At 42.7% G+C, this 15,248-nt stretch overlaps 1 protein-coding gene across 1 annotated transcript; it reads left to right on the top strand.

The window, feature by feature from the left end:
- The first annotated feature begins 3,692 nt into the window (after positions 1–3,692).
- Positions 3,693–15,000, top strand: g3bp1 (GTPase activating protein (SH3 domain) binding protein 1). Its single transcript, XM_080774038.1, has 12 exons — positions 3,693–3,840; positions 7,121–7,238; positions 8,044–8,125; positions 8,773–8,946; positions 9,438–9,528; positions 9,666–9,759; positions 10,291–10,561; positions 10,875–10,973; positions 11,624–11,744; positions 11,882–12,007; positions 12,768–12,877; positions 13,369–15,000. The coding sequence occupies exons 2-12, from the start codon at positions 7,144–7,146 to the stop codon at positions 13,609–13,611; spliced, it is 1,506 nt and encodes a 501-aa protein (XP_080630164.1). The 5' UTR covers positions 3,693–3,840; positions 7,121–7,143; the 3' UTR covers positions 13,612–15,000.
- The last annotated feature ends 248 nt before the right edge of the window (positions 15,001–15,248 follow it).

The raw sequence follows: 15,248 nt of genomic DNA, 5'->3' as shown, positions 1-15,248 counted from the left end.
CACCACATGAGACATGAGGGGAAAGAACATTTTCAACTACCTCCTTTGCTTTGCTCTCTCTCTCTCTCTCTCTCTCTCTCTCTCTTTTTCTGAAAAAGCTGTGTGTGTGTGTGTGTGTGTGTGTGTGCGCGCGCGCGCACACGTGTTGTGTGCATATTCGTGTTTACATGGGTTACAAGGGCCTTAAAATTAATGAACCAGAAGAATCCATGCTTTCTATTATTATCATCCTGAATTTCACTAGTATAGTGGAAGCATCATTGATTTCTTGATATCACACATCTTTCTGCAGTGAGTTTCAGTTGAGAAGTTTAGATGGCCTGTACAGATATGGTGACCTTTGCATTTCAGCTGAAGACATTTTAAACTTTCAGGTCTTCGATGGAAGATCAGAATAGAATAACCATTGTGTTCTCTTCTGTTGCAGAAGTCTACTCTATTGTATTGTATGCTGTTATGAAACTACTGTTCAATTAAAGTACTGAGAGGCTGACTTCTAATCAGAGAATCAGCAGAGGAAATCTGATGACTCATCTGCTCAAAAACAGATGCTTGTTTTTTAATCAAGGTGGGTTATGTTTCCCTCTGGTGGTGGGTGATTGTTGTTGCTACGTTTTCACCATCAATGTATTGTGGATGTATTTGGCATATAGGCTATAATATGCCTGGCATGTATTTGGCATGATGTTGTAACTTGTATACGGTAAGCGGCCAAACGGCAGAAACGACAATACTATTAATTGGCTGTGGCCAAGCAAGCCCGGAGGGAATCGAGGGACCATCGATCGTGCTGACTGTGATTCAATAACTGTCACTGTCCATAATAAATAAAATAATATGATTTTTAATTATGAAAAAAATACATTTATAATATGATAAAGGTTTAACCAAACGGAATCAATGACTCACTCGATCCTTTGTATTTTGTATTGTAGCCTATAGCCTGGTCCATGGACCAGAGCTATAATAGGCCTTTACACGAGTCAGTCACATGTTGCATGTTTTGTTTTACTTTTTACATTTTTTCAAGACTGAAATAAGTAGGCTACAAATATTGGGAGAAGGATCAAGGATACTGAAGATTCAGAGCTCTGCCATGCAGGAAAGCGGCAGAAGAGGAAAGCCAAAGAGGAGGTTTATGGATGCTGTGCAAGGCCATGCATGTGGTTGGAGTGACTGAGGCAGATGCAGAAAAAGATTTTTTTTCACACAGATCTGATCAGTCGTCACAGATCTGCTGTGACGACCATACGACCGATGCATGGACATTATCATTATCACACAACACACACTTTTATGTCTATTGCTATTATTAGGCCAAGTAGCCTAGCTGCCTAGTATCATTGCTGTTATAGGCCTACCACATGTCCACATCCAGCTTCCATCACACTCTTGAGTTCATAACAGGCCTGCCACTATTAGGCTATTACAATCGCCTAAATCATAATTGTTTTAGATCACAATTATGTTTTGCATAATTGTCATAATCATTTTCATGTTGAAAAGGTCCATAATATTAAATTATGTAAAATGATGTTAATTTGTCATAGCTGCCCTGCATGTATACACCTTTAAATTTACCTTTTGTTTATGAAGCCCAAAGTCAAACAGAAATGTAAATTGTATTCATAATGTTCCAAAAACACACAACAGTATAGCCCAGGTATAGCCAAAACACAATTAATTAATTCATTGCAATTATTTAAGCGACGTTTTGGGATCATTTGGGATTTCAGAACATGTCATAGTTAAAATGTCGATGATGATTTAATCTAACAGGTGTAAGTAGGCCTAGTTGCTAATGTTGTCCAATGAACAATATATAAGTCATATCAAGCGACCCCCCCCCACCCCCTCCATTGAGTTTTAATGGACAGGTGGCGCCATCTTGTGAAAAATGGAGGACCCCAATGGAAACAAGCATAAGCTTTCTTGGCCTTTTTTAATCCTCTAATAGCAGACCTTGCATTGAACACTAGTTTGAACTATACTTTCCTGTGCTTATTCAAACTGTTAATAAAGGTATCCATCAATCAATCATGGTGTGACGCCACGTTCTCTTGGTATGCGTTATTTATTTGCTATGATTATTTGACTTAATTTATTCTCAGTCGTACGATAGCGCCTTGAACCCCCCCAAAACATAGCAGATCTACAAGCTCACAACGCGTCGCGTGAGATACATGGTGTGAGCTCGTAGATCTGCTATTTAAGCCGCGCAACGCCGTCGTACGACGTATTACAAACACGGTAGAGACTAGAGAGCGGTCGGGAAAAGGGGCGGGACAATTGCATGTGAGCGCAGTTCATTGGCGGGTGTTTTTTTTTTGTTCAGATGTGATGATTGGCTGGCTGTTGGTGGGGTGGGATCCAAGTTCGGTTGTTCCCATCATGGTTCCCATGGTGTGCAGTGTTGCCATGTCTGCTCATTATAAGCGACATTGGGCTTCTTTTAATGTAAAGTTGCTTGCTTGATTGCTTGCTTGCTTGCTTGCTTGCTTGCTTGCTTGCTTGCTTGATTGATTGATTGATTGATTGATTGATTGATTGATTGATTGATTGATTGATTGATTGATTGATTTATTTATTGAAAATTGTATTAACAGGTTGCAGAATGGCTACAGTTCAAGGAAGGTACAGGTCAATACAAAAACTGCTAAAACCCTAAACCTGCATGCATCACTGCTTTTTGCAGTGTCATACCAAAGACTGTAAAAATGGGACCCAATCCTGCATCCTGCGTGCCTCCCTGCATGGCACTCAGCATCAATGGGTCAAATCAACTAATGATTCCCAAGCAGGGCGCACGCTGCGGCTCACCGCTCCAAGAGATAGGTCAAATGCGAAGAACAAACGTGTGTGACTAATTGTACGACTTTGACTTTGACTTTGTGGTCCTGATGGACCCATCGGTCCAAGACCTTCAGCTCTCACTGGACCGGTTTGCAGCCGAGTGTACGGCGGCTGGGATGAGGATCAGTCTCCAAATCTCTCAGCAGGTGGTTTGTGCAGTCCAGGTATATCCTGGTTTCCAGCCCATAGACCCCGCACACTCGACTGAGCACACGAGCTAGATGCTCAGAGTTTGACAATCAGGCTAGTCCAGGTAGGGAATGAGTCTTTAGGGTGGTTGTGTTCCATTTAATATCCTTCTCCTATCACAGCAACTCACAAATCTTGCTGCTGTGTTTGCACATTGTTGTACTTCGCCCAGCAGATATGGGAGTTTTTGTCATTGGTCGTGTTTTCAAAATCTCTGTGTGTGGTTGTAATCTGTGGGAAGTATGTGTCTCTGATGTCTTGGTACAATGGACAGATGGTTAGGAAGTGTAGCTCGGTTTCCACTTCAGTTTGTGTGCAGTGGGTGTCTGTCTTCTCTCGGGATACAGGTCTGCCTATGACGGCCTTTCTCGATTGCGAGTCTGTGCTCACTGAGTCTGTACCAGTGTACCTAGTTAAGATTTTTCTTTGTTTTGGGTCGGTCACGGTGCTCAGGTATTCTGCCACTGTGTATTCTCTGTTTAGGACCAGATAGCATTCTAGTTTACTCTGCTTTTGTGTTGCTTCTTTCCAATGTGTCAGGTAGTTTTCCTTTTGCTGGCATCCATAACTTCTTTTAGGCTTATTTGCATAGCCCTGGCTGCTTATTTCTCTCAATCTGGCAACACTGATGGTGCGCGAGTAGACCGGCAAGCAAGCAGCACGTTGTGTGAATGTGAAGCCGCTAGTCGACCCCACCGCCTGACTGGAGCGGACTGAGTGAGCCGGGAAGGTGATTCAAAAGAAATCACTAATCCGTTAACAAAAAAGACGTCATTTTTGTGATTATCTGACCCTCTGGTGAGTGAACAGACACCGTTTATTGGCTCTCTGGACGTATTTAAATGAATATATGTCTCAGTTAACTGGGTCCTTCGTCGTGGAGCGAAAAAAGAGATGTTTTGGGTGAAGTAAAATGTAATTACGCGATGCATTGCATGTTTATTAATGTGAACATATAAGTTACCGTTACAGGTACATTGCTTCATGCTTTTATGTCCACATTGTTCATCAGTCTATTAAGCAGGGCCCCGGCCGGCAGGGGCGTCCAACTATACCACTCGTACTGTATGTCCTCGTACATGCACTTGGTTACTTTATTACACCAGTCTTTCATTCGACGAAATGACACCTTTTCCATGCGCGTGGACACTTTGAAATACATATAAAACGTTCAGTTGTTGGGTTTTTTTTGCGGGGCAAAAGGCTCGTGCATCGAAGTGAACCATCCTGGCTGTTGATGCTCGTTCAGTCAGTGGGGCTTGTCTATGCCGCCTTTTAGATTACATCCCGGTAGATTGCATTGTAGTAATAATGTGTTTATTATGTAAGATTAGTCTCCCCCACCATTTATCTAACCATTTGTTAACCTAGTATGCTTGATAACTGCGTTGATGTGTCGCTAACATTAGCCAGAGCAGCTATCTAGCCTGCTAGCTATAGCTGTATTGGAGGGCTGTGTGTGTGACTGCATGGGACACGTGCTGGATCTGGGTGTCCTAGTTTGGGCCGTCCATTCATTCCAGCTGCAGCACCTAGCTAAAACGTTAGCCAGCGAGATAGCCACTTGGGCTTCTATGTGAGCCAGTCATATTGACGTGCACACGGGCTTAAAAGTTGTCATTTTGTAGGATGCCTGGTGATCAGTGGTCTCTGGTATAGTGTGGTGGGCACGGCGTGGCCTTTTGTCTCCATGGCTGCCCTGCATGCTTTTCCTTTTGGCCTCATCCATTCCTGACATGGCTGCGTGCTGGATTACAAGTTGCCTCATCTGCCTTTAGTTGAAATGTCTATTAAAAGGAACTAATCCCAAAACGGTTAGTTGTTCAGTTGTCAGCGTATAGTTGAGAAGGAGATTTATTTTCAACATGCTCGCGTTCTCGTCGGCTTGGTAGGTTCCCTCGCCAAATTAACTGATCTATTCCAAAATGAGTCGGTGTCTTATTATCATGGTGGTGGTTGTTAGGTAGGTAGGCAGGTGGGGATCAAGCTTGTTGTGTATTGTTGGTTGCTAAGTGTGCCAATGCAGCAGATGGCCATGCAAAGTGGTGTGAACAGGTGTGGTTAAATAGTCCATTAACTGGCCTAAAAGGTCCTGTTGCCTGGCACTACGGGTCCCGTACTGAGATGTGATTATTTTCTGAATAGTTTTCTATGGATGGGCTGCCTGGGCAGTGGGTGATGTTCTGTTTCATGTCATTATCGTTCGTAATTGTAATATGTATTCGGTAGTGTTATGAATTGTAGTTTAAAAAAGTGGACAATTTTGTCACTTAACAATAGAGGTAAGACATTACTGCAGGCAGCCCAAGGGTCCTCCTATTTATTGTAAAAGTGCAGTTTGGTTGCACCATTCTAAACTAAGGTTTGTAAGACAAGGTGCATTGAGATTGTTGGGACATGTGTCATCCTAACGTTTATGAAATGTTAAAGGCTTTATCAAATGTGCTTTTCTCTCCAAGTGCAGTTATATATTGCCATTCATGTGTGTTGTAATCATACCACCATATACATTGATTTGTGAAACGGTTTGTGATACGTGTATATTGTAGCTTTGCAGTAACTGTGTCAATATTTGTTTAGACGATAATGCATATATTTGTAGGTTGACTTGACCGTATCACCCATGGCCAGAACAAGGCATCTCATGATGTTGAAGTAGTGCTGTAGTTTGTAAAAATGTCAGCAGTTAAATAGATTTCTAGGCTGTTCCCGTAACCACATTCTTTTGGGGTGGATGTTCTTCAGAAAGTGGATGTTAGTTAAGGTTGTGCTCAACATAAGAACATAGTTGATTATTAACTAACTCACTGGACTCATATTAGTCTGATATTTAAGATTGTTGAAATATCATCATACTTGTTAACATGCACTACTACACTATTTCACAGTATCTGTGAAGTAAGTCTTTTCCTTTTGTATGAGATGCCCACTGCCCAACTGAACTGGTATGTCATTTTGAGGAATGCTAAAAAGAATGCTGTTAAAAGTAGCTCAAAGCTCACAACAGAAACCTATTCCAAAGGCAACACATTTACTTACTAATTGCACTAAATTCATCTTGTATCGCATTAGTAATAACCAATATGATAACATGATTACCATTATTAATCAATGCTCGTGTTAAACGAGCCTAGCACCAGGCTTAGTTAAGATTAAGAATCAGTGCTGCATAGAACTGGGTTGTGGAGCATTCTGTAGGTGACTCCGACATTATGGTAGTGTGTTTGTACTGTATTACAATGTGTTGCATGTATTTTGACAGCAGCTTGTGAGTTGTTAGATCTACTTTATTGCTTTTGATTGTGACGACTTGCTATATGTTGTTTTTCTGTGTGATCAAAAGGCAAGACTCCTTTGAGTCAAATTGACATGGGGGGGGGGGTGCATGTCATATACACAGGCAACACAGCACACCCTTTTCCTACTGAGACACAATGTTTACCTTGAGATAAGGAAAAACTAGTTGAGCAGATGGACATGAAACAAGTCTGAAAGTTAAATCGCATTATTATTAAACGACACACAATCCCGCCGTCTTTTGACACCATTGGCCCTTTAGAAATTGATTGAAAAGGAGTATGGACATAATGAGCGATGTTTAATACTTTATATAACAAAGTACATGATGCCCTGGCCCTGAGCAGTCTTCTTCTTCTTTCGTGTGTCATCATCAGATGTCCAGCTCAGTAGCAGTGAGCACAGTGGAGAAAAGCAGATTACATTTCTGGAACTGATTCAAGTTTTGGATTGGACCAAAAGACACTTAAACATGAATTTACTTTGCCAATACCAAATACAGGCTGGTGCATTTAGTCCAAAATCACTATTGTCTATTTCAATATCCATTAATTTCATAATGGAAAATACTTTCCAAGCAGTGACTGGTTACCTAAAATGGGTGTTGAATCATAACCAACTGCAACACGTACAAATATTTGGATAGTGTTAAATTTAGCCCACATTTTGGTTATTTAGCGGAGACTCTTATCGAGAGATGATTGCAAGAGTGATGTATGAGTACCAGAATAGAGACTTTTATATACACTCCCGGCTGACCTAGTTTGTCCCTTGTTGGCAGATTTTTTCCAGCTGACCAAAGAAATGGTGATGGAGAAGCCAAGTGCCCAGCTGGTCGGGCGGGAGTTTGTCCGACAGTATTACACACTACTCAACCAGGCCCCTGACTACCTGCACAGGTAAGATCATAATGTGAAGCAGTGCTTTTAACCACTTGAACCCCAGTATCCCTATATGGGTGGGTGGGGGTATTGATGCATTGTGAGCTTGTAGATCGGTTATTTTCGGCGAAGAGATTTGGTGTAGAGGTAAAATAAAAAACTAAAGATAAAAGCACACAAGCTGAAGAGCAACTCGGGTCCGTTTCACTAAGGGGTTTTAAGTGGTTAAATTGTCTGCCTGCTTCTCAATGCATAACATATTTATATTACTCCCTCGCTTGTACACCATGAATGGCAGGAGACAAAACAAGTGTGTATACAAGTCAATTTTGGCACTGCATAACTGTAGTAACACGTTTTCAGTAGGTGCCATACATTTTTTCCATAGCGTTGTTTGATTGGCTTGACAGCTGGTTTGAAACAGAAACACAACACCTCTGCTGCTGAGCAGGGCATACGAGCGTAGTGGGGAAAAATGCAGCTCCTTGCTCCAGGGGGCTGTTGTCACGTTCGTTATAGTATTCGCTCATGTTGTCAAAATATATATATACAATCCATGCGACTGGGGCATGCTCAAACATGTGGTGCGCAGCCCTGACTGGAGCGGCCTGGAGCAGAGGACGGTCCTCCGCTCCAAGCCGCTCTGACACATTTCGTTCCACGCTCAATTCAAAATGGTCCCGCACCGCTCCCAGTCCACTCCGCTCGTATGCTCTGTTGCTGAGCCAATCAAACAAAGCTATGGGAAAAAAGGAACAACAATTTTGTTACTTTTGTTTAAGTGCTGACCACTGGACTCTATGAACCTTGTTTCTTTTTGTAGGTTTTATGGCAAGAACTCATCCTATGTGCACGGAGGCCTGGACAATCATGGCAAACCTGTGGAGCCTGTCTACGGACAATCTGTGAGTCCCAATTCACACAAACAGTAGATAAACTAAGCTACATATAGAGTTGAACAATGTTTAAGCTCCCCACATACCCAACACAGGGTTCATACATAAAGAGAATGCTGCATCGCATGCCATAACAGCACATTGGTATTGCCATCAGACCTGAATTTGGCCAGCCAGTAAATCATCACCCAATACATTAGATAACAAACACCATATTTCACTATCTTGTCCTTAGTTTGTGACACTATCACAGAGTTTATTCACTTGTGGAATTTTGTGTAATATTCTCTGCTGCTCTTTTGAGTTTATTGTGTGGTTCTGCAGGAGGCTAGCTGTCACTAGAGGGTTGGTCTTTGTGTCTGCATGTGGGTGTTTTCACATTGATACTTTTTGAAATATTTAACTTACATTTTATGATATAAAAGACTTATGATATATTAACCCAGTGATGCTTGAGGCCGAATCTGGGAACACCTTCTAGGGCCTGACCTAAGGTTTCTGAAAACCTTCAAATTCTGATTCATTATTATTATTTTTAAATAGTTATAGCAATAGCTGATGAGACTGAAAAGCTTAACCAAATTTGGAGTCACTTGCTCACCACATTAAGTTGGTGAGCAAGTGATTTGATTTCTTGCCCTCCTCTTCCGTTCCAGGAGATCCATAAGAAGGTGATGGCCCTGAGTTTCCGAGAGTGCCACACCAAGATCAGGCACGTGGATGCCCATGCTACACTAAACGAGGGCGTGGTGGTGCAGGTGATGGGAGAGCTTTCCAACAACATGCAGCCTATGAGGAAGTTCATGCAAACCTTCGTGCTGGCACCTGAGGTGGGTGGTTGTCAAAAGCACAATACTCATAGACATTATGAGTATTGTTCTAGACATTATGGCCACATTGTAATCCAGAGCAACTATCGCGTAGTCCGACAACTTTTCCACAATCTCTGAATTCTATATACCGGTAGTCTGAAACTACACCTCCCAAAATCCGAGTAAGGAAGCTTAGATTTTTACGTTCACAAAAACATATTTTAAAATATTTTCTATTTCTATTTCTGCTAAGCAGCAAGTGATATATATGCTTAGATGGTTTTGATTTATATTAGGATAAATCTGCACATTTTAATGTTAATAATGCAGTGTGACACTCATTTCATTCACTGGTATGCACATGTTCAAATTGTTCGAATGGTTTATATAAGGGGTCCTCAACGTTTCTTGTTCTCCACCAAGGACTACTTTTCCTGAAGTATCACTTTCCTGTAGTTGAGGTTACAATGTTAATAATCCTAATCAACTCTGGTGTTTTGTCTCTGCAGGGCACTGTAGCAAACAAGTTCTATGTTCATAATGATGTGTTCCGTTACCAAGATGAGGTGTTTGGAGATTCGGACTCAGAACCCCCGGAAGGTGAGATCCATTTACTGTGATTAAAACACTAGGGTTCATACTTACTATATTGGTTTGGAAATATTTAATATTGAAAAGGTAAAGTCAGGGAGTAAACCTGTGTAACTGAACCATGCCCTTGTGGTGGTGTGTTGCAGAGTCTGAGGACGAGGTAGAGGAATTGGAGGAGACGGTGCCTTCTCCTGAGGTGGCCCAGGATGAGTCTGCAACTTTCTATGAACAGACACCCTGGTATGTATCACAGCAGGATTCATCGACTACTGAGTATTGGTAACCTCGCCTCACCAGGCTTTCCACCGCCTCGGAGGAAAGCCTGGTCTCTGTTTCAAAAGTCCGTATGATCCGGGCTGGGGCCGGATGATGTGGTTACGTCATGTTGTAGTATTGTTTTGTAGTCGCCAGACAGGATGAACAGGCGGCGACAACTCTCAATAAAAGCTCTCGCTTACAAACTGGTAATACAATTAAGCAATATTACACTTGAGGGTGTGGTTTAACGTGATTATTGCCACTACAGTGATGCTTGCGGAACTCGACTTCATCTCGTTCCTGACTGCATCACTGTCGTGGCAATAATCACGTTAACCCACACCCTCTCGTGTAATATTGCTTAATTGTATTACCAGTTTGTCCCCCATTTGCCTTCTTTAAAAGAACCATTTAATAGAAAACAGGTTGTCGAACTTTCATGTTATTAGTTTTGATAATGGTTGCAGACTTGACTGTTCTCTCTTAATCTTTGGTCCTCCTGGTCCACTGCAGTTCAGAGCCAATTGCCCCAGGCGAGGAGGAAGAGGAGGAGGAGGAGGAAGAGGAGGAGGAGGAGGTGGTTGTGGCGGCCAGCCCTGAGCCGGAGGTTGAGGTGGAGAAGGAGCCGGAGCCCGCTGCCATAGAGCTGAAGGCAGACACCCTGCTGGAACCAGAGTCACACACAGCTGAGGAGCCCACAAAGAGCCCTGCCCCCACCCCCGCTGCAGACCCCGCCCCCACAGCCTCACCTGACCCCGTCCCCGCTGCTCTAGAGGAAAACAGGGTATGAGTTTATTTAATAAATGTCTGACGCTAATATGTTTTAAATCCAGTTTGTGTCTAGAAATCATTTATGCAGATTGTATGCGGGTACAAACACAGGATCTCTTTCCATCTAATGGGGGACCCATGTGATTTCATAGTTGATGTACAGAATCTGCTTTTTTAAAAATAGATTATGTATAAGGCTGTTTTGCATTAGTTCGTTTATTTTGTTTGCTTGAGCTCAGCTCATCAAAACACTTCCATTTTGTTGAGCTTTGTATGTATAACTAGTGTGTGGCGTCCAGTTCTGACTTGTCCCCTGTCACCTGCAGCCGTTCTCATGGGCATCGGTCACCAGTAAGAACCTTCCTCCCAGCGGGGCGGTCCCAGTATCGGGAATCTCCCCTCATGTCATCAAAGTCACAGCACCGGTAGGTTGACAACAGCCAGCTCAGTACAAAACCAAATCTACTAAACAACTTGATCTGTGACCTTTATTAGAGTGTTGGTATTTTATTTTACATATTGCTTCCTCAATTTTCAGGACTTTGAAACCAGTTGAGAACCACTACACAGAATGTATAATAGGATTGGTTTAGATCAACAGTACATCAGATTTGTTCTATTCAGCATCTTATTTGTTTTAAGCTTATTTGTATATTGTAATGCCTGAGTTGTCCATCTAACCATCACAATATTAAGCCTAATGATGAGGCTTTGGAGCCTTAGCTTCAGTAGTGATTGAAATTCTTTATTTGGAATACCCAAAGTAGTGGCAAGTCCTCAGTGGTTTCAGCTAGAATGTGTTGTATTTATCAATTTCCAGAAAAGGTTGTTGCAATTTTGAGTTGAAATAAAATAAATGGGCCATTACACGTCACATAAAACTCATTTGAATTCACATCCCAGTTGCAGGATCTTAAGATCTTGTGCCATAGCATCGTGGCAAGCAGCGTATGGGTTTCTTTTAAACAAAAAATAACTTTGTGATCAAGAAACCTTGGCTGTCGTCTGTCTCCAACTGGCGAGCCTGTCGCATTAAGTTTATCTAAAAATCTTACGTGAGGATTTGTCATTTAAGGCCAGAGTGGAGGTGAAGTCGGAGGCCCAGTCAACAGCACAGAGACCACAGAGGGACCAGAGACCAAGAGACCAACAGAGACCCGGAGGCCCTCCAACTGTACACAGGGGCCCCAGGCCAGGTACACACTGCAGCACACACTGCTTAACACATGCAGGGTAAAATTAACTTTACTGTCCCAAGAGCTTATTTCCTCCACGCGGTGTACCGCCTATGTACCCGCGTTGGTCAGTTGAATATCCATGATCTCTGTTTCAGAGCGGGAAGGCGAGCAGGGACAAGCTGAGGTGCGAAGGGTGATCAGGTACCCGGATGCCCACCAACTGTTTGTAGGAAACGTCCCTCACGATGTGGACAAGGCTGAGCTCAAGGAGTTCTTTGAACGTAAGCAATACATATTTGCTTTATTTGCCTTGTGCTGAACATAAAGACACTGATGCTAAAATCACCTAAACTCGTCAACAAAGTTCTCAGTCGTGGTGATGAATTTCCTTCATTTGGATTACATGCAGGCCATATATGAGATCAGTGTAGGTCTGCAAAAAAAGGGTACAGGTATATTCCATTTGGAGATTGGATGCAGTGGTCGCTGCGGTGTGGACGTGTGGTGTACAGTTGACCTCCGTCATCAAACGCAGCCTACTGGCTAGTGGCTACTGATCTACGAACCATATTGTTCTCCAGCCAAGTACTTTGCAACTCTTGTCATACTTTATGATATCACTGAATGCAGAGTGCTGAATGCAGAGTGATGCCTCGCCTCCCGGCTGAATGGTAGCCAACAGATAGCACAGAGAGAGAAAAGCTACCAGGCATAACAAAATAGGCCTACAAATGATTGGTTGTCTTGTCAAGTAACAGGGAGACCTATAGGCAGGATTGATTAGGGCAATTAGAGGTATTATTACACACTTCTTTTAACAAAACGTTACTTACAAATATTACCTTTAAAACTGTACTATCCTTTTTGCATCTTTAAAAAAATAATCCACAATATATTTAGCAGAACATTTGTACAAATGCTCATTCAATTATCTTATGCTTCCTGGGACGTCACAAAGAGCCATTGATTTAATTTCATTCACTGTACCTTTTTAAATATTTGTTCATGCCCTGCGTGTGACGTGTAACCCCTTCATTACAGAGTACGGCACAGTCCTGGAGCTCAGGATCAACAGTGGTGGGAAGCTGCCTAACTTTGGCTTCGTAGTGTTTGATGACTCGGAACCTGTACAGAAGATCCTCAACAACAGGGTAAGAATAATACTGATGAATGCATGGAATCTTCTTTTGGAAAATTTGCAAAATAAACAATTGTAATGTTACCCATGAATTTCAATATTATTTGTGATGAGAGATAGATATAATGCAATAATTTAGTGATGGGCAGAGTCAAGTGTTCAGTAGAAAGGGACAAAAAATGTACCAGTCATACTGTATACAAGCGAGGTAAAAAGGCAGAATTCCTCAATGTTGTAGTAACTGTTTCTGCTCTACTAGTATGAACTGAGACCTCAACACATTGAAAAGGCTAGGGCTCTGTGTGTTTCTATGTCCTCCTCACCACAATGACCACATGTCTCCTAGGGCTCTGTGTGTTTCTATGTCCTCCTCACCACAATGACCACATGTCTCCTCAACTGTGTGTTTCTATGTCCTCCTCACCACAATGACCACATGTCTCTGGGTGTTTCTATGTCCTCCTCACCACAATGACCACATGTCTCCTCACTTCGCTCCTCCAGCCAATCAAGTTCCGTGGTGATGTGCGTCTCAACGTGGAGGAGAAGAAGACTCGTTCCGCCAGGGAGGGAGACAGGAGGGACATCCGGCCCAGGGGTCCAGGTGGTCCTGGGGGTCCCAGAGAGAGGATAGGGGGAGGACCGCGGGGCCCACCGACCCGTGGAGGCATGGCACAGAAACCAAGCTTCGGCTCTGGACGGGGCGCAGGCCCCGGCGAGGGTCGATACTCTGGCCCCCGTCAGTGAGGCACCGTCTGTGGGCTTGGCTAGGCTCTCCGATCTGAGCTGACTTATTTTGGAAATGGATTCGATTACTTCTGGTTTCTTTTATCTGGTATGGTGGGGAGCAAATTGGGCCAGGTTAGAGGAAGAGGGTGGAAATGATATCTAGACAAAATCTGTCTACAATATTGTTTAGTTGAATTATGTTTACACGTGGAATTATCATGCGTCATGTATCCAGATTGTCTAGAAATTAGGAGGAAGCCACGTTGATACAAACGAGTTGAACTCTGACCATCTGCGATGCTGTGGGCATGTCCTGTTTGTTCCTCCACACCCTGCCCTCCTGCAGACACCCTGTGAATAAGTATGCTGAAAGGATTTCTGTTAGTAATTGAGCCCAGGTTGTAGTCGAGAGCCCTCCCCCAGCGCCAAGTCCTCACCAGCTCCTGCTGAAGTCGCCAGCCACTCGACATCTCTGTAACGATGTTGGCTGCCCCACCCACCCCCCCCCTCCTCCTCCCTACGCATGATATATACTTGGTTGCGCATCGGAAATACAAGCTCGCAACGCGTGGTGACACTAGCCCGCAACTAGGGGTGCGACAGTTAATCGAGTACAAAATGGCAAAGTAGCCGATCTACAACCTCACAATGCAATGCAACACATTGTGCGCTTGTAGGTGGGCTATTGTCGCTGCCTTTGAGGGACACTGTACGACAAAGTATTACAAAAATGTATATAAAAAACGCACTTCTCGATTAATCAAAAGAAAATAATTGATACGCAACAAAGTATAAATCAGGCCTTATCCACTGCTTTTTCATTTCCAATCCCAGGATTCTAGAATGTCACTCCACCTCCTTGTCTCTTGTCCTCTTCCTCCACACACCCCCTCCCCCACACATACAATCTGGACATTTCTTTCTGTTTCCATTCTTTTGGGGTCTTTCTTCTATTTTCCATGCTGAACTTGAATTTGTTAAGAAACAAACAAACTCAAAAACACGCAAACACATAAAGGGTAAGAAAAATACTACTTGAATTGGGGATTTAAAAACCCAGACGTTAGGTTCTCGCGTTCTCTCCCTGTTTCTTAAAGGAACGTGTACTTTTACTGCTTGGGCAATCCTGTGTATTGCTACCACCATTGTATCTAGCGATCGATCTGTCTATCTTTTTATTCTGTCAGGTCAAGAAGCGAAGCTGTTGTGGTTTTTATGAGTAATGTCGGCTTATATGTGGAATCTTGGATGTCTGAATGCATTTTACGGAGCATGTATCAAAGTCCCATTAGCCTTCTCCTACCAATGCACTTCGTCATTTGTCATGTAAAAGAAGCAAGTAAGATAATATCAAGCTCACCCGCTGATGAGAGAACTAAATAAAAAAAAGTGATGTATTGTTTTAAATGTTGTCTCTTGATCCTTGTTCTTAAACGTTCAACTGTTAATTTAACAAATATCGTCTAAATGTTTTGGAAGTTGCCTTTAAAAGTGTTGAATGCAACTCCAAAATACAAAGTACGTTTAAATTAATGGATTGTAAACGCAGCACGTATGGATTGGATTGTAATGTGTATTCTGATCACAAATGTGGGCAATGAGCCACTGGAAATTAGTCTTCTACCGTTTTAACAAAAGCACTCATTCTTCAACTT

This window comes from Protomyctophum bolini, assembly GCF_963924005.1.
Source record: "Protomyctophum bolini genome assembly, chromosome: 10".
NCBI lineage: Eukaryota > Metazoa > Chordata > Actinopteri > Myctophiformes > Myctophidae > Protomyctophum > Protomyctophum bolini.
This window is presented reverse-complemented; position numbering and strand designations above follow the sequence as displayed.

Bases quoted from the DNA above. Each gene is read 5' to 3' on its own strand.
- g3bp1 (XM_080774038.1), top strand. From the start codon at position 7,144: ATGGTGATGGAGAAGCCAAGTGCCCAGCTGGTCGGGCGGGAGTTTGTC. The intron at 11,745-11,881 runs GTACACACTGCA...TCTCTGTTTCAG, and splicing joins ACACAGGGGCCCCAGGCCAG to AGCGGGAAGGCGAGCAGGGA. The intron at 12,008-12,767 runs GTAAGCAATACA...CCTTCATTACAG, and splicing joins GCTCAAGGAGTTCTTTGAAC to AGTACGGCACAGTCCTGGAG.